Genomic DNA, 25,187 nt, shown 5'->3' on the forward strand with positions numbered 1-25,187 from the left:
AGGAGCACTTGATTTATCCTCTCTTGCGAGCGACTGCGTCTGCTTCGAAGGCTGTTCATGTGTCACAGAGGGTAAATCGGGCGCCCTTCAAGTGGTTGAGTGACAGAATATTGCCTATACAGTGTTCTGTAGAGCCCAGATTGGAGGTGATAGACGACGAATCAAAGGCCATGCAGAAGTAGATTCACCAAACGCTGCAGTGAAGCTGTTCCCCTGTCAACGCTGCTCTCCCCGAGACTCTCAAACATCATTCCGGCGAACCTCTGTCTACGAAGAGTTCAGCCGTTTCAACCGGTGACATAAGCAGAGCCAAAGATCTATTAATAAGCTCGCTAAACACACACACACACACACACACTCGGCTCACTCTGCCTCTTAACTCTCCGCGCTCCTTTCTCGCTCCCAGTCCCGTCGCGCTCACTTTCCGCTCCCTCGTCTCCGCTCTTAATTTCCCTCTCTCCGTCACCCGCGGGACGCCCCCGACGCGTTCACCCCCTGACCCGGGCCTTCGCCCCGCGCAGTGATTAATAAGTCCCAAGGAGAGCTCTCCACGGGTCTGGATGGAGTCGTCTTCCTGCCTCGCCTTTTCTCGGCTTGCGAGTTTAATTCAAATCATTTTGCCAATTAACTTCTAGAAAGGCTTCCGTGCATTTCAACAGTGCTTGGCTTGGTTTAGCAGTAGAGCATGTTAAGTAGAAAGGTATCAATGGAAGTAGGGGAAAAGTATGGATCATAGCATTATGAGAATGTGCAAAATGGCAGCAGTAGCAGTAGAACATATGCTAACACAATATCAGAATTTACCAAAAGTGTAATAGGTGCAGTATGAAATATAATCATAAAAATGTGAATATATATGGAGCATATAATAAATCAATTGATGAATTTAAACAAATGAATGAATTTGGGAAGCTTTTTATCAAAGGAACATTTGCTCACTAATGAGAAAAAGAGGCTCTGCCCTTGTATCAAAAGTATATCATATCCGCATCTTTTAACAATGAACTATGATAGGAAAAATCAGAGAATTTAACTGAAAAACATTCTGTTATTGGCAGGCGATCACACACTAATTGCATGTAGAGCCTGAGTTTCAAAAGGGAAATTTCTAGAACTGTTGGCGGTCTGATGAAGAGGTAGGAAAGGCCCGGGGCTTTGGGGAAATCAAAAGAGCCACTGTGTGTATCTGCCAATGCTCTTCCAGTCACTGGGAAATGCATAAATGTTGGCAAATATCTAATTACCATCTCAGTCATCATAAAACAAAGATGGAAAACTATCCTGTCGGCACAAAGCACAGCAGAGCAGAAGTGGGATGTAGTGGATCTGAGAGAGCCCATATGTCCAATTATGCTTTACATTCTTTTGAAACTACATCTGACAAATCTGGTCACAAATACATTTAAGTGAAGATCATGTGAGTTCTATTTCTGCTTCAATTTCAGGTTTCACTGCCACTAAAAATGTCATTGAGCACAGTGCAATTTGCCATAAGTTCAGTTGATGTTGATTGATTGATGTTCAATTCACATCAAGCCTCTTCTCCTCCACAGCCGCCGCTCAATGGAGAAACCCTGAAAAGTACCATTTTGTTTTTTAGGACTGAATCTTCATTAAATGTGGTGAGTTTTGAAATTGTTTGCAAATTGGTAGAGTTTCCGATACCAAATCTTTTCTGATCATTTGTGTGAAAGAAGGCTTTTGAAACTGTGTGTTTCACAAAGCCCAACCGGTGGTAACCTAGAGCAGTGATTTTCAACCTTTTTCATATCAAGGACCCTTAATTTAGTCCACATTAGAGCCACAGACCCCCATTTGATGAGATGTGGACATGAATCTGAGAATATTTTTTATTATTAGACATGATTTTGTCCAGAATTACATGACTATCTGCATTGTAGGTAGAGAGAAAACAGTGAAGCTATGATCAAAATAGTAATTTTTCTACATTCTCTAATTGTGTTAACTTCTTGTAAATGAAGTAATGGTGAAGTTTAACAATTCATCAATTTGCTGGGGACCCCCCGGAACCCCCTCAAGGACCCCTGGTGGTCCCCGGACCTCACGTTGAGAACCACTGACCTAGAGGTCACAGCAGCAGGCTTGTGACTGGGAGGTTGCCGGTCTCGATCCACGGACCAGCTGTGAAATAATTTTGTACTGGGCAGCTCCCAGTACAAAATGATTTAGTAAATAGTTCTATTGTAATCATAAGACACAGCAAGGTTTCCCAGTGTTTAATGAATCCCGCTGCTGTTGGATAAGTAGATAGACTATAGGTCAACCAAAGGGCCTCCATCCATCAAGCCACTCGTAGCAGCAGCTGCCAGTAGGAAAGGAGATCATATGATGATTGATGATTCATTTGGCTTGAATTCCAATAGGAATTATAGTCATATTATCAAGGTTAACGTTACATGTAGCCATCTGCCCAGCTTCTACCACTAGTGCCATTTACAGCAGAGACAGCTGTATAAATGAAGACTAACATGACACGACATGACAAGCAAAAACATGAAACATATTTTCAGATGAGGTTTGATTTCTGGGGGACATAAAACCAGGGTGGAGCTTTACGGAGATGTGGAGCCACTTGTAGAGACTTTGTCTTTTTTTGTCTCTATTTCTTCAGGAGGCTTTGAGAGGGATTAGACTAGATCGTCTTCTAGCCCGCTAATTCTACAGGGTTTACCATGACAGAAAACCTTTGACAGTCCAGGTTGTGATTTGGCTCTGAGCGATGGACTAGTGTGTGTGTGGGTGAGACAAACATGAAGTAGCCCAATTGGCAGCATGGCCAACTATCGTGCTGGCAGGCCCAGGACTTCGAGGCTGGAAAAGACTCAGCCTAGCTATATTTCTTGCTGGCTTGAAACGCACACACACACACACACACTTCTTAGCTGTCCATTGTGTCCGATGATGACACTTGAAGTGCCACATGAAGTGTGGCTGTGGAGGCCGATGCGTGAGCCACACACTCGACCGCAGGTAGGGCATGAGAGCCCAGGTGTTGGGGTAATACCAGCAGGTGTCGTTGGGCACGTCTCTCAGTCCTCCTCATGTGTGTGTGTGTGTGTGTGTGTGTGGGGGGGGGGGGGGGGGGTTCAGCCTGTTCAGCCTGAGGTCGCAAAGCCCCAGTTACCGTGGGTTGCCATGAGGAGGCATGATAGGAGTTTTGGTGAGGGAGAGGCTATGTGCTGACCACAGAAAGACTTACATGCAATGGCTTGCTTAGCAAACTGCACTAGACGCATTACAACACCCTGCTGGCAGTGTAGCCGGCCAACACCTCACACACACACACACACATGCGTATGCGAATACTCACCATCAAACTCAGCAGGGCCCACTCCTACTATGATGATAGACATGGGCAGAGCAGCTGCCTGTGGAGAAAACACACAGGAGGTGTGTGAGCCATACCATCATCCCCATTCTAAATATATACACACATAAATGCATGAATGTATACGTACATGCATAAAGTACATGCATACATACACACTGGGCATACAGTCGGCTAATATGAGAACAATTCGACCACACCCTAATTTAAAGCAATACTGCACTTAGTTTTAACATGGGGGTTATTTGGCTCTTGACCGCCTTGAAAACCAGAATATAAACTAATCACCAAGATCAGATGCGACTGGACGAGTTTGTAGCGTTCAGATTTTAACTTCCAATTCATTTGAATGAGGCCACAAAAATGTTTGTGAACAGATTTTTGCTTTACACTAAAAAAAATATAAAAATAAAAGTAGATCCGATCTCCAACTCAGGAACTATCTCTCCTAAATGGTATCCCTCCGCTATGTTCTCTTCTATCAATAAAAATGCTATCTGGCAAAATTCTGTTCTAAAACGCTGGACCAGCAGTCAACTGAAAATCACATTAGCAGGATCTGTTCTTCTTCTTTTACAAAATCTTACCGAGTGCATTCTGTTGTTCAACTCTGTTCTGTGACCGGACACATGTCGTCCAGAGTTTTCATTTGGTTTTATTCTAATTAAACTGTTTTGGCCCCCATCTGGCTCCGGGCCCCTGGTTTCTCTCCTTATGTTTTGGTATTTTTGGTGAAGTGTTGCAGCTGCTGCTACTCACATTGACCACAGCCTCCTTGGTCTGAGCCATGTCTGAGATGACGCCGTCTGTGATCATCAGCAGCACAAAGTACTGGGAGCCGTCCGTCATGTCCGCCGCACACCTGACCGCACACACACACACACACACACACACACATATGCACACACACACACACACACACACACACAGGTTAGGATAACTGATCTATGTGTGTGGGGAAGGCAGACTTAGGGGTGTGTGCTTGAGTGGATGTGTGTTTTTTTTATGTGTATCAATTAGGCATGGCAAGGTCTAGCCATATCTTTGATGTTTTAGTTTTTATCATTATAATGGGGAGCAAAGATCAAACAAAAATCAACAAATCTATTTGGAAGCTAAGTCTAAAGAAAAATTAAAGGATACCAATGTTCCCTCTAAGCTGATAATTTTGTGACTTATGACTAATAATTTATCACAGTGACCAAATAATAATACCTTGTCATTAATGACATTAGTTGCAGGGACTTGCAAGCTTAGGGTTTAGTGAACTGACGCCCCTGGTGTGTGTGTGTGTGTGTGTGTGTGTGTACAGATGTTGAGATGTTAATAATTGGTAATGTTGGTATGCATATTTTATGTGTTTTATGTGAATGATTTTATGACGCAATCAATAACATTTTATGGTTGCATTGTCCTACTTTTTATCATAACGTGCAAATAAACTGAAACCGAAACACTATTGTGCGTTTGTGTACGGATCGGTGTGAGTGTGCACACAGGTTAAGGATTTTGTGTGTGTGTATATATGCGCGCACGTGAACATGCATGTGCGCGGCTCAGGGATGTGCACGAGCGTGCGTGCCATGTTCAGATGTGTGTACCCGAGCGTGCATGCATCATATCTGCCTGTGTGTGTGTGTACGCGTGCACAGTTGCATGTGTCCGGCCCCGCTGCTGCTGAGTTCAAAGGGAAGCAACTTCTCCCCGTCACTTCCCTCCGGCTGATAGAAGGTAGATGGCACTTCAAAGCTTCTCCAAGAGCTATTAGACTCCAACAAAACCAAACAGTGGTTAAATAGGACTTCCATAATGACGAATGATGAAGTAATAGCTGCTACCCAGGCTGTCTGTTTCAATTTGGCCGCGCACAATAATCCACTGTCTAATAATAGACTATTTTTGTGTCAGACTTGCTTGTGTGTGTGTGTGTGTGTGTGTGTGTGTTGCAGGTAATGATAGGCTCCCAGCAGGGAGAAGGGAGACCTGCTGTCTGACTCACTGTTTGATTGGCTGACACTCTCAGTCTGGCCTGAGGCTGGGAGGAGGGAAAATGGCAACCATCTTTCTGTCCGCCTGTCTGTCTGCCTGTTTTCCTCTCTGTCTGTCTTCCTGACTGCCTCAACATCCATCACTCTTGCTTTTCTCCATCTGCTCTCTCTCTCTCTCTCTCTCTCTCTCTCTCTCTCTCTCTCTCTGGCTCTGCAGCGTAATAGGAAAGTGTGTTAACAGGTGGAATGGTGGAACAGGGGAACAGATTGGTCTGTGGTGTGAAAATAACCTCTCAGTGAGACAAAAGACAGCTGCAGCTCCAATCATCTTTCCTCTCAGTTCAATTCTTCCTGCGTGCGACAGCCTTTCTAGCCTGCGTTCCTTCTCTCTATGTGACAAAACACTGCAAATGATGAACACCTATGCAGACACACACGCACACTAGGTAAGTGCTGATCATGCCGGTGTCGGTTTTGTTCATAAGAGCTGTGAGATTCATGACTAGGAGCATCAAAATTTAGATTTGGGAAAACAAAGTCAGTTCAGAGCGACTATATGGAACTCTTCTTCTTGCAAATCAGATTTTTACAAAGAATAAAGAAATAAAATAAACAGAAAAATACATATCTTTTCAGAGACCTGTTGACCTTAAATACTCCAACAAAAACCCAATACATTTTTCCCCTTAAGTATCTGCTTTAAGACTAAAAGCCTTCGTATCTACATGTACCGTCCATCTTCCTCGTCCTCCTCCTCCTCCCCTCTCCTCCTCTCCCTGTATCGCAAGAGCGTAGCGGAGGAACAGGGGGCGAGAAGAGGAAGGAGGAGGAGGATAAGGATGACGAGAAGGTGGAAGGGGGAGGAGGTGGAAGAGGACGACAGTAACGAGGAGGAGGAGGAGGACAAGGACGAGGATGAGGAAGAGGAGGAAGAGGAGGAGAATGAGGAGGAGGGGGGAATGAGGAGGAGGAGGAAGAGGAGAGAGAGTGGACGAGAAGGAGGAGGCGTGGAGGGAGACAGAGACGAAAGAGGCGGGTGAGTGAAGAGCGGTGGAGGATCGCAAAGCAAAAAATATCTGGAGATGTGGAGAGAAAAAAAGAGAAAGCAAGAAAAAAAAGTGAGAGGACAGCGAGCGAGAGGAGAAAGTTTCATACTCTCTCTCTCTCTCTCTCTCTCTCTCTCTGTGGTGAATGGATGGGAGTTTGTGAAGCTCTTGAGCCCACAGCTGAGCAACAGAGCCACACTCCATTTGATTATGCAACCACAATCACACTAACTAGGGCAGGATATTATTGCTTCGTATGGGGGCTAAAAATACAACAGCAGGTAATAAGCAGCCAAAATCCATTAAAACCTCAACACCAGCCATCCTCCACAAAGTTTTACTGGAGACATCGATTTCATTCGGTTAAAAAAAAAAAAAGCCTGTTGGGTGATATGCGGTAGAGGATTTAGCTGGTTTTACTGCAAGGTAGCCCATCCCTGACCTATTCATGTGTTACCATAAGCATTAAAAGCACATTGAAGGGACATGGTTATTGTTATAATCAGAGCATGATATAGTAAACACAATGTGCAAAAAATGTAGGGGGTTGAATACATAAGTGATGTTAAACTGAATGTAATTTTCTGATGTTTGCTGGTAATGCATTACAATGCAATTCAAGTACAATGTCACCTAATATTTTATTGATATTCAAAACAACAAGCATCATCCAATATAACATTACAACACATATTGCATACTGGGTTGCACACAAAAGAAAGTAATTCAATTCCGGCAATGAATGTTAGAGTATGTCACCACTTTCTAACACTATCAGTTAAGACTTACAAGAACGTTGCCATTCAAGAATTGGTCTACCCCACCAGCAGCAAGACCACAGGGTCTCTCCGTAGGTGATCTGACAAGGTTGCCATATTTTACAGAGCAGGGTATCATTAACCCTTATGGTGACACTGAGGTGCTCTATGGGGAGCACCCTGAGTGCCTCTGCACCTCTGCTGTCCTTGAAACACTGGAGTACACCTTGCTAGAAGCAACCATTTCTTCTGTTCATGTGTGCTGTCAGGCGTCAAGGAGAAGCCGTCCGCTAGTAGACCCAGCAGTCCTGGTTGAGTCTGTATGGAAAATGGCACTGAGGTCTTTGGTGGTGTTTCTTCGGTGTGTTCTATCAAAGGACTGGGGCTGTAGTCGGGACCACCTTAGCTGAGTCCAAGTCAGTTTTAAGAGCAGATCCAAAGAGGGTCGAAACCAAGTCAAGACCAGAGCAAATCGAGTCCTATTCAAGACCAAAACAGGCAGCAAACAGTGTATATGTCTTTCCAAATGTTTCTTAAGGATGAACAGTGATGTAGATCTTTCTGCAGGAGCTCTGTACTAAACCTTTCAACATCCAGCTAATCAATACATAGGATTTTGACTAATCGATGCATAGAAGTTTAAGGACCTGTACATACTATCCACAGGTGAAATCTCTTAAATTGTTAGTAGTGCTGGGGAGAAAATAAATGAAGGTGGACCAGGTGGAGAAAAACCTATCTTTAGATAGGCGTGAAATAGTCAAGTCAACATCCAGTAGCGGCCAAGAGCAAGAGAAGTCCGAGTCAAAACCGAGACAAGTCCAAGACATCGGAAAAGTTGAGACTGGATTCAAGACCAAGACTGTCCTTTGCTGCATGTCCTCCCCTCGCTCTCTTTCCCATACCTTCCTGTCTCTCTCTCACTATATCTGTCCAATAAAGCATAAAATGCAGAAAAAAAAAAAAGACCAAGACTGGACTCGGCAACTACAGCCCTGCAAGGGACATTACCAAAGTAGCGGTAATATGTTCCCGCTTCCTTTTGCCACTTCAGACAAAGGAGGGAGAGCTGGGGGGCTATTCATGTGATGTAAAGTTGTATTCACTCTTACAGGATCGCCTGGGGAAATTCCACATGAAACCGCATGGAAGACTGTGATGGAAGTCCGCAGAGTTCCACCACTGAGACCTATTTAAACCAGAGGAGTAGGGCTCTTTGTGAGACACCACTCCCCAGCATTACAAACATACTATTCTTGGCTTTTTTTCTCACTATCATATACAGAACCCTCAATACACATCTTGCCTCCCAAGACCCTGGCCCATCGTGGCTTCTCATTAAGAATGCATGGGCTGTTTGAGTTGACTGGCTGTAGTGGACTCACTAAGCCAATTATTATGAGTTTTGCGGTTATAGGGGAACCTAGCCGAAAAAGCAAACATTCCACTGAAAGGGTGTGTGTGTGTGTGTGTGTGTGTTGGGGTGCAGAGTGAGAGAGATTGAAGAAAGAGAAAAATAGCTGAGGTCTAGAGGGAGAGCATGTCGAAGTTACTGATGGGGTCTCTGCTTGCCCAGGGGTTGAAAAATATATGATAGTGATAAAGGGACATAGATAGATAGATAGATAGATAGATAGATAGATAGATAGATAGATAGATCTAATCCATGTTAGATTGTGTGGGATTGTGTTGAAATTTCTATGTGGTTTATATGCTTGTCACTTCTGCTGCCTTCTGTCGTCAAGTCACTTCAGATATTTGTTATGTATGAATACATGACATGCATACAGTAGCTGGATTCCCGTGATGGTGCGAGATAAGTGACACATACATGCATATGTAACATATGGAAATTTTGCTAAATTATGTATGAGACATTATGTATGACTGTGTATGTGAGCATATTTGTGTGCGAGTGTGTGTTTATGTGTATGTATTGTGTGTGCATGTTTGTGTGAGCTTGCACACGTACAATATGTGTGTGTGTAAGTGTGTGTGTGTGTGTGTGTGTGCATCGCTGTCTCACCGAGCCACCTGGTTGATGACAGGAGCGAAGTTGGTTGGACCGTACAGCTGAACGGTGCGCAGGCTCTGGAAATAAGACTCCAGTACACCTTCGATCCTCACACAGTTTGGGTTTTCTGTATTTGAGTTCTGCAGGAGAGAAAACACTTTCTTCAGTTTTCGCAAAACCATGAACTTATTTAGAAACAATTTATAGATATTTGGTATTGCCTCAATGCTGCAGCAATCAGCAATTTAAGGCAAACACCGCAGTTTTAGGGAGACTGTCCTGTTGGATAACGTTCCTGTTAAGTGATGACAATGTGTCCCCAGTAGAGCATTGGCTCTGGTGCTCCATGCTAACACTTTAGTATACACTATGTTGGCATGCTAACACTTTATTATACACTATGTATATCATTATCTCAATACAGCTGATGTAGTCAGGTTTATGTTTGGAACTATTTCAGGAGAGCAGTTGTTAATTCATCCACTGTGCAGTGATTTTTAGTTGTACACAGTCTTCCATCACCCACCACCTTCACTTCCTATGGAAACAGGGAAAATAGACCCCAGTTCATATTTTGTGTAATTTTGACCAATTTCCTACACAAACACTACACTGACAGACTTGGCTGCATATGACTTATTTGGCTTTAGAGCTGCAAAGCTTTCAATTTCTCACTTTTGAGATACAGTAGTGGCCTACCATTGTTCAACATAGTGTATGCTAAAGTGTTAGCATGGAGCCTACTATCACTCAACATAGTGTATGCTAAAGTGTTAGCATGGAGCCTGCTATCACTCAACATAGTGTATGCTAAAGTGTTAGCATGGATCACCACAGCCATCTACCAGGGACACGTTTTGGTGTGTATGACCTCCTCACTGAATGGGTCAGTTGACCAACGGCACAATTTCCCACAAATGTGGTGTATCCCTAAAACAGACAGACTCCGAGTGTGTTTAGTGATACTAAGTGTTTTGGTGAGGATGGGCATGCTGTCAAAGTGAGTCATATGGTAACATGTCATGAAAAGCTATTAACCCTGAAGAAAGCATAGAGCCCTTTCTTTATGCAACATCACAGTCACTCCCGGAAACACATGAATAGATGGCATGCTTAAACCTACAAGTCAAACATTTGCACACTTTAGCCTACGTGTTGAATATTTGCACAACTGAGCTTACTTTATGTACTAATAGCAGAGAAATAAAAAACTGAATAAAAACCTGAATACAGTTGGGCTCTTTTTTTCCCACTAAAAGCAACTTCAGCTAACAGCTCTCAAGGATATCATGACATTTTCAGAGAAAAACCTCACAGACAAATAACTGGCGAATAAATGCCTTCTGACATCAAAATAATTAGACATTGAACAATTTGTGATGCAGTCAGCCAGTGTCCAATGCTTACAGTACTTGATGAATGAACATCTCTTTAATTGCTAACTCTATTCTAAATGTAAGGCATAGAGATCAGATCAATCTGCTCCAAGTCGTACTCGTCTGACTCACTGTGCTAGTATAAAAGAAAGAGACATCTGCTTTGTTCAGCCAGGGCTAGTCTGCTCTTAAGGCTATATCATTTATCCAGGCATGTGGTGAACCTGTGAGAAGCCCTCTGATCTCTCTCTTCAACGAAGAGAAAGATAATTGCAAGAGAGAAAGTCATCACCCTAATAGAAGCGAAGAGAGAGATGATATTTCTTGGGGAAGAATTCACCTGGAAAAAAACATTAACCCTCACATTTCTAGCAAAATCGCTAAGCTTATTAGTGTCATCAGCATGACACATTGAGTCTCCAGAAAATATTGGATTATTCTGTATATCTATACACCTCATCTGCTCCTTTCACCAGTTCCTCCCTTTTGTTTTGCATTCTCTACATATGGCATTAAGTTTAGTTCATCTCTAGTTATTTGTAACCATGTACCTTAGAATTGATCTGACATTGCTTTTTTTCAGCACAACCAAAGTGAGTTAGCTGTTCCTTATTAAGGAATGTTGCTTAACAGTGTAACAGGCTCTTTGGAAATGCACATCAGTCTCTTCATTTAAGAATAAAGATTGATCAGAATAATATTATCGATGTATTATTGCTTTTGTTTATTGCTTTCTAGATGTCTTATCTTTTATTAATTTAATATTTATTAACTTTCTCAGTGTTTGACTCTTGGTGTTCCATTGTAATGTCAAAATTAAGAAAAGACTTGAGAAAACAAGGCATACAAAGCATACTGAAAGCTGCTTCTAGACAAGTAATTAACATCCAGGGATGGGCTGGCCATCTGGAGTAACGGGAGTTTTCCCGGTGGGCTGGGTGAACTGTGGGCCGGGCGGTGAGTCCAGCAAGACCTCAAGGATAAAAAAAGTCCCATGCTGTTTGGTAGTCCTGTGTGTGCGTGCGTGTGTGTGTGTGTGTGTGTGTGTGTGTGTGTGTGTGGTGGTGGTGGTAGGGGTGGGGGGAGGGGGGGTTGTTCTACTGTTGCTTGACTGTGACTGAGTCGACCTAGCAAATGAACACAGGAAAAGCAGCAGACCAAAAATGTAAAAAGTGGGGCAGAAAAATGAGGTGAAGAAAAAATAAAAGTCACCTAAGGCAGATGTGAGTGACCAAATGCCAAAAATTGGTTCACTTATTTTGTCGCACTAGAGCTGACAGAGTAATATGTGTCTGTTCTCCTAACGTCAACATGAAGCAGCATAATGTTGCCACATAGCTGGTATTACGCTGCCTTCAAGTACTGTCGGGAATATCAGAGCAACGAGCTGAGCACACATGAACGATATAAACAAGAGGGTTTATGGTCGGAGAGCATGGAATCCTTGAGAACAACTACTGGTAAAAGTGAGATATTTTTTGTATGCTGAATTTAAGTATATCACCCCATATGTAAAATGCCACCTTCCTTTTAAAGATTCTAAAGAAAATAGGCTTCATCTCTAAAAATACTATCTTCTACGTGTGGCCATATTGTGAGGAGTGGGAGAGTAGGTGGAGTATCTGTGGGTTGGTTGTGGTGGGCCAGTCTGGGGCTGATTGTTGGGGTTTGATTTAGTGATGAAGACTGTGATGAAGATTTAGTGATCAACCTGCTGATGTTTCACAAGGCCCAGAGGCTAAATTGATGTTGGTATGAAAGTCTGAGGGAAAGACGTCATCAACTAGCAAGAACTGTTGATGGATGTTCATAAGCCCTCGACTGATACGTACATCCAGACAGACAGACAAGCGAGAACAGTATATCGAGAACTTCACAGAGAGCGATACTGAAATGCACTTTTGTGAGTGAAGTGGTGCAAAGAACACAGCGGTGTACTGAGTCATATGGTCAGATGAATCATCCTTCACCCTGCTCTTAGCAAGCCAATGAGTGCATGTGTGGACAATGCCAAAAAGAAGCCTAGAGGCCTGAGTGTTTTGTTTACCACGGTGAAGGCTTCTGGAAGCTCTTTCATGGCGAAGGGTGCATTTTCCTGGAACAGTTGAGGTCCACCGCCATTAAACTACAAAACATTTCGATCCTGATAGGAGTGGAATCGTCCAACATGAAAATGTGTCCATCCACAGGGCGGCACTGGTCACTGACAAGCATGAAAATGAAGGAAACCATATACCATGACCGTCCCAGTCATCAGGTCTCAAACCAATCGAGCATTTATGGGAGAATCTGTAGCAGTGCCTGAGATAGCGTTTTCCAGCTCAATCCTCAAAACATTAAATGATATAATGTTTGATCCTTCAAATAGAGTGGCACTTGTAGAATCAGTGCCAAGCTGCATTGATGCTGTTCTGGTGGCCCCACACCTTCTTAAACCTTGTGTTGATGTTACCTTTAGTTTTGCTGTATAACCTGGTAGCTGTCGATGGTTAATTATCTTCTCTTTTTCTAGGGCAAGTTCACTCACATGCCCTGAGGTTTTCTTTCTACCTCTGCCCAACATGACTTTTTTAATTATTTCCTCTGAGACTTTTTTTTTTCAATAACACAGACTTCAGCACTTTCAGAAAACAGTCTTAATTAACCACTGACCCAGACTAGCGGTGCAGTAGAAGCTCCTAGCCTGTCAATGTCAATGCTGCTCACGATAGACAAATATTTTATCAAATGTCCTTTTAATGGAGAAACTCCTTCAAGGTACATTGAGTCTTAATTTACTGGAAATGAATTAGTGAAAATTTGCATGTTTGGTTATGTGTTTATGTGTTCTTCATGATTGGTGAGGAGTTAATTCATGTCAGTGTTGCTGGTTGATTCATTATTCCAACCTTCATATAAACCAGCAATGTGTTTCTAATTAAGAGGAGGGAGTGGTGGATGTCTTTTAGAACAATACCAGCCTCACTTAATCATTTTTCAAAAATAATCAGTATATTTCTGCGTAGGTTGTTAGCTCAATGTGTTTTAGAGAAGTTTTGGTCAGCCTGGTCACAGTTCCAGGAGAAGCGGGACAAGCATTCTCAGACAAAAGTACCATGCTTAAACTTTACATTAGATGAACTCTAGTTTGCTTGCTGTTCCTCCAGCAGCCTCTTAACAATAGATTCCTAATTAGAGTTGCCTTAGCATGACGCAGCTCCAGGCTTTGTCACGCTGAGGTGAACTCTAATTGGGAAAGCTGATTGAACGGCCGCCCAGAAATGAGCAAAGTTATACAGAGTGATGAATCTAGACAAGCCAGATGCCAACAGTTTCGTCGGCCATTGGGTTCTAGATAGGGGGTGGGGTGTCAGGAAGAACAAGGGATTTGAGTGTAAGGAATGAAAGAGTGGATTGAAATCGACAGTTTCAGGTCAGAGACTCTTGGGTAAGAGATCTCTCCAGTCCACTTTGAAAGACCTGAGGCGTGTCGTTGAGATGTTTACCCGAAGAGTCTTATGAAAAGACCTGACCGTTGCATCTTTTTCTGAAGAGCTCCTAGTATTCTTATCCTGCAGCCTTGGAGCAGCACCAAATAAAAGACTCTTTTCTTTTTATGTTCTTCCACCAGTCTCCCCCGCCCTGTTTTTCTCTCAATTTCTTCTGAAGTATCTATCCAGGGAGATAGTGCTTGACGTTTGGAATCCAAGGATGAGTTTTCTCCATTGCGGCACTTCGGTAATTGCTGTTGTTGGCGTCCTATTGGCTGACAATGCTAAGCTAAGCACCGTTTCATCAAAAAGTCTATTTCTGTTCTGTTGTTTGTCTGTCTGCTCTCTTGTTTGTCCGCTACTCCCAACCTATCAAACAGATGGAGTTTTTTCCTCTCGGTGTGAAGATGCTGCATGATTCACAGTGTTTTCTTCCTCCCACCCTTTGTTCCTTTCCTCTGCCTCGTTCAACCACTTCACACAGCTACTCCACAAAACCCTATAGCTTGTGGGATTACACAACCCTGCTGCATGGCTTCCTTTCATTGACTTAACTAGTTGCCCGGACTTAGTTGCATCGCTGTGCGGAGTCAATACATTGCAGGTGTCCTGGCAGAGGGGAGGGCTGCAGGGGTGGGTTTGGTCTTTGTCGAAACCATGCGATTCAGTTAAGCACAAGCTTTTCAACAGGATCAAATCAATACTGGCCCTTTGGCTCTTTACGAAGTATACTCAATATTATGCAATGATATTACACATCTTTGTTCATGTCAGAGGAGAAATAGGCGAAAATACATAGGTAGTGCATTGACTGAGTGTAAAAATACTCAAACGTACTATTAGTTACTTACTTATTTACAGTAGCTTTCAACAGCAGAAACAGTTAAAGGAGCACTATTATAAGAATTCAATTTTTCCTCTGTTTATATACCTATATGAAGCAAGATTTAAATGAAGACATTGTTAAAATCGGATTCTGTTTCAGTGGTTAAATCTAATGTTATTGCATTTTCCACAATCAATCCTTTTGGTCAGTTTCAAACTAACTACACATCACAACCACCTTCCTGGCCTCCCTCTTCAAACTATGCAGCATTTGAGCTGCAAGCTTGCAAAAAACACAAGGCAATCTATTGCAGTGGGTTAGCTCACAGTTGTATTACTCAAGGAAGGATGTAGCCAAAGTTGCCCTTGAAGAAAGTCCAAAATAGAACTGGGCTCTACTTCAGCAGTAGGCCTTGCATCTGACAGATGGATACATTTCACATCCTGGCAGTGATTTAGCCAAGACCCTCATTAGTCAGCCATAAATAAAACTTTACAAAAAAACAAGTTCAGTATGGCTATTGACAATGTATGTGAAAACAGATCATTGACTGCAATTTGTGCTCAACATTCAATCCAAAATAATACTAAGTACCTCTTCAATGAATAACATTTATTACTAGACTAAATTTTGTAGCAACAATTAGCTTTTCTCAGTAATACAGCGCTGAATCAGTACAATGTTACAGTGAAATGGATTCACACACACACACATACACACACAGACATACACAGAGACAATACAACTACCATCCCTCTCTCTCAGCGTCTTTCTATCCGTCTCTCTCACCAGTGGGAAGGCGTGGGAGATCTTCCCGTCCGGGGGAAGCTTGGCACCGAAGCCGTAGGCAGGGAAGAGCTTGTCACTGTCGTAGTCCTGGATGATCTCCCCCACAGCCTTCAGGGCCATGGCGTAGGCATTCATCTGGTAGGGACTCATATAGTGTAGTGAGGTGGGCTGGGATGGGTTGCCTAGAGAGAGAAGGCCCACAGACACACACAGACACACACACACACACAAGGCAAAGGGATCTGATATTACAGCGGGATTAGGAGAAGCTATATGGGCTGTGAAACATGCAGCAATTGATATTAGCAATGTTTACATGACCACCGACACTTATTGTGCCTACCCTTAATACTTAACAAAACATTATCCTTGCTCTACCCAAAATAGCTGTGAAACAAAACAAAAAAAAAGAAATTATAAAAATAAATATATAGATAAGTAAATTTACTAAAGAAGCACAACATCATAATACAGAAACAGATAAACAAAACAAAGACAGTTCATAATTGTCATTCATTTCTCAGTGTTGGTCACAGCTTTTGTATCTTTCAAATGTACTGTTTTTGAACATCTTCTTAAACTTACACATATTACTACATTCTTTTAGTTCATTATTACAATTATTCCATAATTTGACCCCTTTAACTGTCACACATCTATTTTTTACATTTGTCCTTACCCTCTTTTTTTCAAACATATAATTTCCCCTGAATGGATACCTGCTCTCCCTCATTGAAAACAACCCTTGGATACAGTCAGGAAGTCCGATTGATTATGTTATATTAATTACAGATAAATATTCAGATATTAATACTGCAATTAAGACATGAGGAGTACTGTGATATTAATCACATTACTGCAGGGGTTGTTTGGAAGTGTAAGCACCATGTTCTGGGTAACCCTGCCCATCTGAATTTTGATTGAGATAGATTTGAAGTGATGAATCAAAATTGAATAGTGAAATTCAAAACTGTCTCCTAAACAGTGAGCAGCGCTCCGTCCAGAGAGAACTGGACTCACCAACGTTAGATCTTTTTCCTCTCTGGTCCCTGTGATGTCTTCGGTATAAAGCATCACAGACTGGCTGGGTTGGTAAGCATGAGCGAGCTGTGTGACGTTTACTGACATCACATTACAGGATTTCTAGGTTCAATTATTTCAAACAGTTACCTGTTGCTGCCATTTGGAGCCGCCAACATGTGAAGTTGCCTAGTGCAGCTTTAAAGGATACAGCTGGTGTTTTTAAATATATTTCTTATCGTCAATAAATCCTATGAAAATAACAAAATCAACAATGCGTTTGCTCTACTCCCATTACTTTCTGACTTCCCACGTTCCCTTTTAAGTCTTCACACGTTTTCAGCCTTCATAGTCATTGGTAAGCTAAAAACCTTTAAATACAGCTCACAAAGACAGTGTTTCAATTTTAAAAATCGCTAACTGTTACCACGAAAAGTCAGGCTGTTGTAGTTATTACCAAATCAAATTCAAATGGGAACAAATTCTTCATTACGCTGGGGACTATTTTCGGTGCTACGGAACTACTTTCCTGAGATGGAAAACGTGTTTATGGTCGGCTTATTAAGTTGTTTGAGGAAAAAGTTGGCTGGCCCGGTGCATCGCGATGATGAAATATGCTGCCAGAGCAACGGCATGGCTCTTTGATGTTTTTAATCGTTTTTTAATACAATGGAGTTCTATGGCTACTGGGACATGGCTTTATTGGGCATCGGCTACATGGACGAGACTTGTTAACAAAACAAATTCATTGCTGATTTTGTTGACAGTAAGAAATGCATAAAAAAAACCCACCAGCCTTATCCTTTAAGAAATGCAAAGACCTTAATCTGATTATGTTACATCTATTAAAGTCATATTCAGTTATGTTAATTGTATTATTGGAGGGTTGTTATAAACACCATACAAGCTGTGACACTGATTCTGAATCCTAACAGACATGTAGGCCAATGACAAATGGACTTGCTCCAAATTCACATTGCTTGTGAAAATGGTATAACATATAAAATGTGTACAAAAACATTAGGAACACAGTATCTCAACTGTCACGAGCCTTAACAATGCTTCCTGAACCTGTCTCCTCTCAATCATCCTAGATCTCCACTTCATGGTCATAGCTTTCACATGGACTCACCTGGTCAGTCACTGAAAAAACAAGTTTTCTTTATGCTTTGTACAGTACATAGTATAGTATAGGACATTAGTATAATGGCGTAAACAAGCAAGGCCATCGCTGCGAAGATTGGCAGCTTCTACCGGCTTCTACACTGCGTTTTACATTGTGTGCCACCTTGTCGAATTTGGTGGGAAATCTGCTGGATTATGGAACAAAAGGAGATTGTTTTACAGCACAAAACAGGAAGAGGCTGCTGTTTTTCTAGAACAGAGCTAAAGGTTTCAGAGTTTCTGGCAACGGCAGATGGTGGAAGAAGTGAAGGGAAAAAAAACACTTCCAACATGTTGATCCTCTTCAGAGAGGGGGAGGAGGGACAGGGAGCAACAGGGTTTCTGGGTCTGCATTCTGGGAAACACTAGCACTAACAATACCACCTGGTGTGAGATAGAGGCTACCAATCGTCTCCGTTATGGTCTCATTTGTTTACGGTAATTATACCAAGACATCACCTTTAATTTGACAAAGATATATTGCGTTGTAGAAATTCCACAATGGATTGTGAAATTATTTTCAGAAGACTGAGGGTCATAAAATCTTCTTCAACCCATACAGGATCATGCAATCCTTCAAATGAAGCAAAAACTGTGGGAATCTCCAAAATGGCAGTTAAGACATTTTCATCTGACAACAGCCATATGACATCTTCCCACATGCAAAAAGACGTAATGCTGTCCTACCGTTAGATGCTGTGAAGTCTATGGCCACTGTGAAATTGAGTTGTGTCCTGGTGGGAGGAAAACAACATCAGTATCACTCAAAACAATAATATTAAGGCTGTGCCAGTATCTCCAGGTGGGAGCCCATTTACAGCTGTTCAGGCTAGACTGAGCAACTCATCAAGGGGGAGGCAGGGGCACTAGGTTAAAACATTGCGGGCTGTTGAAGTACAGTACCAATATTTTATTCTGATATTTAATATCTTTACATTTGACTGTTTCATTGTTTCAAGTATTCAGTGTTTCCGCCAAAATGTTATTCTTGGCAGGGTGGAAAAGCCTCTGAAACAGCATTTAGACCATGTTTAAACCCAGGATAACAATGCTAATCATCATCATCATCATCATCATCATCATAAAAAAACATCCAGTGTGCATATTATAGAATATGTAGTATATTCAATTCTATAATATACATTAGGGATGGGACTATATACTAATCTCACGATACAATTTGATATGTTATATCTCAAATCTGAGACACAAATCTTTCTAGCAATGGCACTGGCTGCTAGAATGTAAACAACAATTGCAAAATGTCATTACAAAGTGTAAATAATAGAATTTGGATGGAGAGCTTGTGAAATTGTGACGGGCAAGTGTCTCATTTGTGATTACAACAGAATAAAATGGAGCTAATATCGCGATTCATTTTTCTGCCCCACGATGCGTATTGTCACATTTTTGTATTGCGAAACATTGAATTTCGATATACAGTATCGTCCCTACTAAATATATAATCAATCAAACTGCATCATATCCACCATATCAGAGGTGGAAAACTCTGACTGGACCGAACTGATTGTTCATAAAAGGCCAAGCTGTAACCGCACTCTGCACTAATGAATGAGCTCTTACCCTCCTCTGATGAAGTCCACAAACGTATATTCTGACTCCACTTTGAAAGACAGCAGAGTCACCTGCAAGGAGGAGCGAGAGCGAAGGGGAAGGATGAGAAAACGGGAAGAAAGTAGAAAAAAATGAGACAGAAATAGGAAATTACAGGGAGGCTGATGGCAAACGGCATTGGACATGTCACTCCTGCTATGAAGCGAATGCGTGAAACAGGTGACGGCTGCTGATGAAATGCAGTCCAACAGTCCTTACCGTCCCTGAATTGATGTATTTCTTCTTCTTGCCTTTCTTTTTAGGATTCAGAACCTTGACCGCAAGAGGGGAAACAAGGAATGAAACTGGAACAAATGTGTCTGAGCAGAGAAAAGTTTTGCACTACATGTACTGTTTCCAGTGGGTGGATGGTGCAGATACCATATTGGTGTCGATAATATATTGTTCTCAGTTGAGGGCTGGAATTTATGATAAAAGAAGTATTACATTACTGAATAATATATAACACTGTGAAGGAAATATTGATGTCGTTGCGAGTTCCCAAAACATTGCTGAATTTTTGATATCCTTTATACATTAAAGAAAAGAAAGTTTTGGAGAAAATCTTTTCTTTTTCGCTGATTGAACCTCTTATTCTTTCCTATTCTTTCTTTTTTTTTTTTTTTACCTCGTAAACATTGAACTGGCTCTGGCCTCTGGACAGCTCTCTGTAGCTGGTGGTGAACTCTCCAATGAAGTCATGACTGGAAGAGAGAGAGATCGATCGAGATAGACAGAGAGAGAGAGAGAGAGAGAGAGAGAGAGAGAGTTACATCTGCAACATTTAATACATGCCCTTTATATCAGTTTGAATCAATTCTTGTCTGCTGGAAACTTTGATAAAGAGTTCTATTCTCAGCAGTGTTAGGTGGGTTAATTAGTAGTGCCTCACAGTAATATTATTACTTTGAAAAGTTGTCTCTCTCTGGTTGGAAGTATTTCCTCTACTTTGATTTTATCCAGTAAAAAGTCAACAGGAACATCATCAACACACAGGAGAGGAAACTAACTGATCCTGATTTTAGAAGGAAGAAAGGATGCAACAGGGATTTGATGGAAAAGTGATATAAGTAGTATTGTAACAAATTACTGCTCCCAGGGAATAATAACTAAAGTAATAACATAACATTACTTCTGAAATGAGTAGTACGTTTGAGCGATGTTGCTGTTGTAGTGACACCAAATAAAGTCATGCAAAGAACACAAGACCCGCATTGTTCTCCATTTGTGGCATTTTCACCAATAAAGTGACAGACTTGCTCTGATGACAAATGTTTTACGCAAACGTACTGCACTTCGGCAGAATTGTAACACTGTGAAACCAGACCAGAACTTGACCAGAACTTGGGTCCGGACTCAAGCAAACGTACCGCAAACGTAAGTGTGAAAACGACCTCAGTTTCACAGCTTTGTATGGACCAGCAGGTCAATGACGCAGGAACAGACCTTCATACTTCCTCCCTTTACAGTAACAGCAGCGGTTCCAATCCCACACTTATTATAAAGTATACCATGCCTCCCTCTGAATGAGAAACCGTTTTCTGCCCAGGACCTAATTTTGAATACATTTTGAGTCTCACTCAAGATTACTAAAACACACACCTGTCATGTGGGTACCCACCAGAAAAAGGTCTGTGACCTATTTCAAGTCTAAAATGGCAGATTTACTCCCATTTGTCCAATCTATCAATTTGGGTCTTGACTCTTAAATCTAAATCTCTCTCTTGAGAGGATCCTTCAAAAACAGGAGGGCATATTCCATGAGTTTAAACACGTAATCATTTCATCTAAAGCTGAAAATCCCTTCCGGCATCATCAACCAAGTAAATATCAACTCCCTGTACGCCCTAAGATCATCTCGGCATCTCAATATATCATCACCTGAAGCGCTGCATGACACCGCCGCTGCCAATGCAATGCTGGTATTTAGAGGGGAATCCTCCAGGGGCAAACAACGAGTTTACTGCCCAACGGGGAAGGAGAGAGGATGAAATAATAGAGAGAGGCGGAGAGATGGGCAGGAAAAGGAAGACAGGGGTGATGTAGGTGAAGAGAGCGATAGGAAGCGTGAAAATGAGGTATAGATAAGGGACATATTGATGGAGCAAGGGGAATGAGGCAGGGGAGATAGAGTAACAGCACTAGTAAAAAGAAGAAAAAGAGAGCGATGCCGATGCTCTAGAAATATATCCAGTCAACACTCATAAACCATGTCCTCTTGCCGTCTTAGCAGCAACCTTTCCCCTGGCAGCGGTTTTTCATTTATCATCCAATGTGTGCTGGAGGCCCTCGTCTCTTATAATACCGGCTAACTAATAAGACCAAGAGGATTCCCCTCCTCGGGTCAGAAAAGAACAAGGCGTGACATTTGAGGGAGATTCAGTCTGGAGCTGAAAATGAACGAAGCAAAAGAAAGAGAAAGAGAGAGAGAGAGGGAAAGCGAGAGAGCTATGGTTTACCTTCCATCTCTGTCCCAATCATAAACGTCCACCTTGACCGTCCTGGAGAGAGGTGAGACAAGATGGACAGAGAGGTGAGATTCACAGTGAAGAGAAAGAGTGTGATGGTGAGAGAGAGAAGTAATGAGGATTGAGAGGATTGACACTAGAGAGTAGAGATGACAGGGGTAAAGCAAGTCAGTAAGTAAACTTTACTTATAGGCTATGGCACATGTCTAGTCTTCCAAACACAGTGTGCTTTAAAATAAACATAAAATAGTTAAAAATGACACCCATAACATAGACACAGCACAACACATGACGTTGGTCAATTAGGCTAGGGTAAGAGGGTAAGAGTAAGAGTTAAGGTTAGGAGTCAGGGGTCAATGTAGTCAATGGAAGGTCCTAACAAGTATAGTACATACATTTGTGTGTGTGTTGGTGCATTGCCTCCATGTTGGTCCCAATAACACCAGCACTGGCCTGAGACTGGAAGCACGGCCGACTGCTGGCATTATTCTGACCACCACAGAGCAAGAGTGCAGTCTCTTCTTCACACATTTTCTGCCAATATGTCATATTGTCATAAGCAAATTGCTCTCGGTGTGGCAGTAGACTGATAAACAACACCTCTTGTTTCATCATGAATATCTGGTGCTGACAAGCCTAGGCCTAGAACAGCAGAATGTAACTCTAACCCATGACATGAAACTGAGCCAAAACATTGTTTGTCTGATGGAATACTAGACTAGAGACATGAGCAAGATAAAAAACATGGGAGCTTTAAGTGATTGATTGCTGCACTGATACTCTTGTTGTTGTTGTTGTTGTAGTTGGCAGATACTGACATCCTGTCATGATCAACATCAAGACCAAATACGACGACTGCTATGTAACGTGACACATTCAGCATGTTTTTCTATAAGTACCTTTTTAGGAAGTTTGACTGCCGATAGCTGAAATTATATTCCATATCTTTGAAGAGTTTTGTTCTTGTCATGGGACACTGAAACCCTCCACTGAAACCCAGAATAATACTAATAAAATAATAAAACATATTCATGGATACTTGTATGGAATCTGATCAAAATATTTTGTTAGAATCAATTCAGATAAAGGTCTTGCCATAGACAACCAGTGTAGTATTGATCAATTCTACAATAAATATGTTATCAATCAAACTGCATCATATCCATCATATCAGAGGAGAATGACACCGACTGGATCAGATCTGATTTGTAATAAAATGCCAATTATCAGCTGGGTCTTAACCCTAATATCCACATATAAGTATAAAACATCATCTAGACTTTACTGACACACAGACAGTCTCAGGCGAATGACCATAACCTTTGACCTCTGACCTCTGACCTCTGACCCCTGCGCTGTCTCACCTGTCGTAGTCTCCGTTGCAGAGCGCTCGGACGGGGATGGTGAACGGCTGCCAGACCGGGTTCAGGTTGTTCTTGATCACCTCGGTCTTATGGCAGATGGTGAACCTGCGAACACAGACAGGCAGCTCAACACAAACAGGATCTGTCTGGAAAAATGAACCTGTGTTATTTTTCATTTATCCTTCATGCAGTCGGGTAGTGTAGCTGAGATCGAGATGTGTTTTTCAGCAGACCTGAGAACAGCAGTTCAGTACAACTCAACATTGCAGGGACAGACAGAGATTATAAATAGCATTTGCAAGGGGGACAAAGAATTCTAGTTTCAAAGTGCTTTGCAGTCTTTTTGAATTAGAAGGTGTGTGCTAAACTGTTGGAGGTAACCACTGTCAATCCCCCAAACAACAGCCAATCAGCAGTCTCCAGGGGAGGGCTGACCTCCAGCTTACTGCCAACTTCAGTCAAAGAGCAGTATGTGATTCCTTTTGATGTGTTTTACCTTTTCGAACCATCCTGATTTCACATTCATCCATATGGTTCATCTCTTGTGTTTGAATAAATATGAAAAGCTTTAAAGTCCATCCACTCTCCAGTGTTTTAATCGACACTCCCACCAGGACAGCAAGATCCATACAATCCACACACCACAAAGTTGCACATGTTTTATAAGGTGCATAGACTCAGAAACCAGTCTAGCAGTCCTGTGATCTGGTGGCAAAATTACTGGATTCCAAACACAGTAGAGATGTGAGGAACAGGGTTAGCTGTGGAATAGGTTGTATGTGTGATCCCCAGTTCCAGCAGTGCTTAATACTGCTAAAATGCCTCAGAGTAAAGTCAGCTAAGCCTTTTATATGGGTCTACCATTTTGCTTCAAGGATGGGTATTCAAATCTAACTACATACAGTGATACAGACAGTTTCTTACACTATATCAACTTGGTTAAATCTGTTCTTGACATCTGACACTACAGACACAGCAGATCGAAAGAGTCAAAAGACCGTTTGAAACAGTAATGTCTGTAATATTCAGTTTTAAGTACAGATTAGATCTTTCTCCTCATGTCTCAATGTCAGGAAAATCTATTAGTCTTCCTCCTTACTGAAAGCTTTCAAACTCCTCATGGAACTGGATCCAACAGAGAAATCGGCTGGCGTGTTTTCAGTGGCTGTCAGTAACAAGAACAGTGTTACGACAGTGGACTGACACACTTGACTTGCCTGAAGGACTAACAGATGGACTGTGCTGTAGAGGATTCTCACGCACCACACACACACACACACACACACACACACACACTTACGTCCCATCCTCGTTGCTCCGGTAGAAGACCAAGAAGGGGTCGGACTTTCCGAAGAAATCCTTTTTGTCCAGCTTGTTGGCACACAACTGCATGGTGGCTATGTCCTGGGAGAACAACACACATTTGTTTTAATATATTCCATTTGTTATATTTTATTTTAGCTTAGTTTACATGTTATTTTGCATTTACAAGTATAGATTCTTTGCCATCAAGGCATTACAATCACCGGTGTAAAACAAAGTTACACTTTTACAAAAGCGTTAATTCGCTTGTTTCCCTTGACTGACCCAATCTTCATATAACTTACATCAGTTTGATACTGCTTACTGTAATGTATAATATGAATTTATGTCATAAAGATTTATGTCAGACTCAAAATGTGGATAAACTGAACCCCACTACTAGGCTTGGCCGATAATTCGATATTATCGAATATAGCGATATTTTGTGAATATCGCGGTATTTCCTGTGATATCGAATATCCCATCATGTGTTGCTTACATACTATTGTACAAGCTTTTAAACTTATAAACCTATAATCTAGTAGTGGTTGGATAGTAAAAAAAAAATCATACTTGAATACGCAATAATCACATATATCATATATATCGCGATATCTTGGCGGGACAGTATCGCAATAT

The 25,187-nt window shown here is 41.8% G+C and overlaps 1 protein-coding gene across 1 annotated transcript in view; it reads right to left on the reverse strand.

Moving 5' to 3' along the window:
- Positions 1 to 3,331: 3,331 nt before the first annotated feature.
- Positions 3,332 to 25,187, reverse strand: part of LOC139643954 (copine-9-like) — a gene marked incomplete at its 3' end in the record, with an annotated part of 98,657 nt that continues 76,801 nt past the window's right edge. Inside the window, exons 9-19 of the mRNA XM_071519278.1 lie at positions 24,547 to 24,650; positions 23,247 to 23,351; positions 21,874 to 21,915; positions 20,043 to 20,118; positions 19,634 to 19,687; positions 19,385 to 19,446; positions 18,488 to 18,534; positions 15,617 to 15,798; positions 9,168 to 9,295; positions 4,109 to 4,211; positions 3,332 to 3,389 (exon numbers count right to left, since the gene is read on the reverse strand). Coding sequence (XP_071375379.1) covers positions 3,332 to 3,389; positions 4,109 to 4,211; positions 9,168 to 9,295; positions 15,617 to 15,798; positions 18,488 to 18,534; positions 19,385 to 19,446; positions 19,634 to 19,687; positions 20,043 to 20,118; positions 21,874 to 21,915; positions 23,247 to 23,351; positions 24,547 to 24,650 — 961 coding nt within the window. The remainder of the gene's footprint in view (positions 3,390 to 4,108; positions 4,212 to 9,167; positions 9,296 to 15,616; positions 15,799 to 18,487; positions 18,535 to 19,384; positions 19,447 to 19,633; positions 19,688 to 20,042; positions 20,119 to 21,873; positions 21,916 to 23,246; positions 23,352 to 24,546; positions 24,651 to 25,187) is intronic.

Source organism: Centroberyx affinis, unplaced genomic scaffold (genome assembly GCF_046629955.1).
Source record: "Centroberyx affinis isolate AG114_WGS23_722 - 3 ecotype Tasmania unplaced genomic scaffold, CSIRO-AGI_Caff_v1 ptg000678l_1, whole genome shotgun sequence".
NCBI lineage: Eukaryota > Metazoa > Chordata > Actinopteri > Beryciformes > Berycidae > Centroberyx > Centroberyx affinis.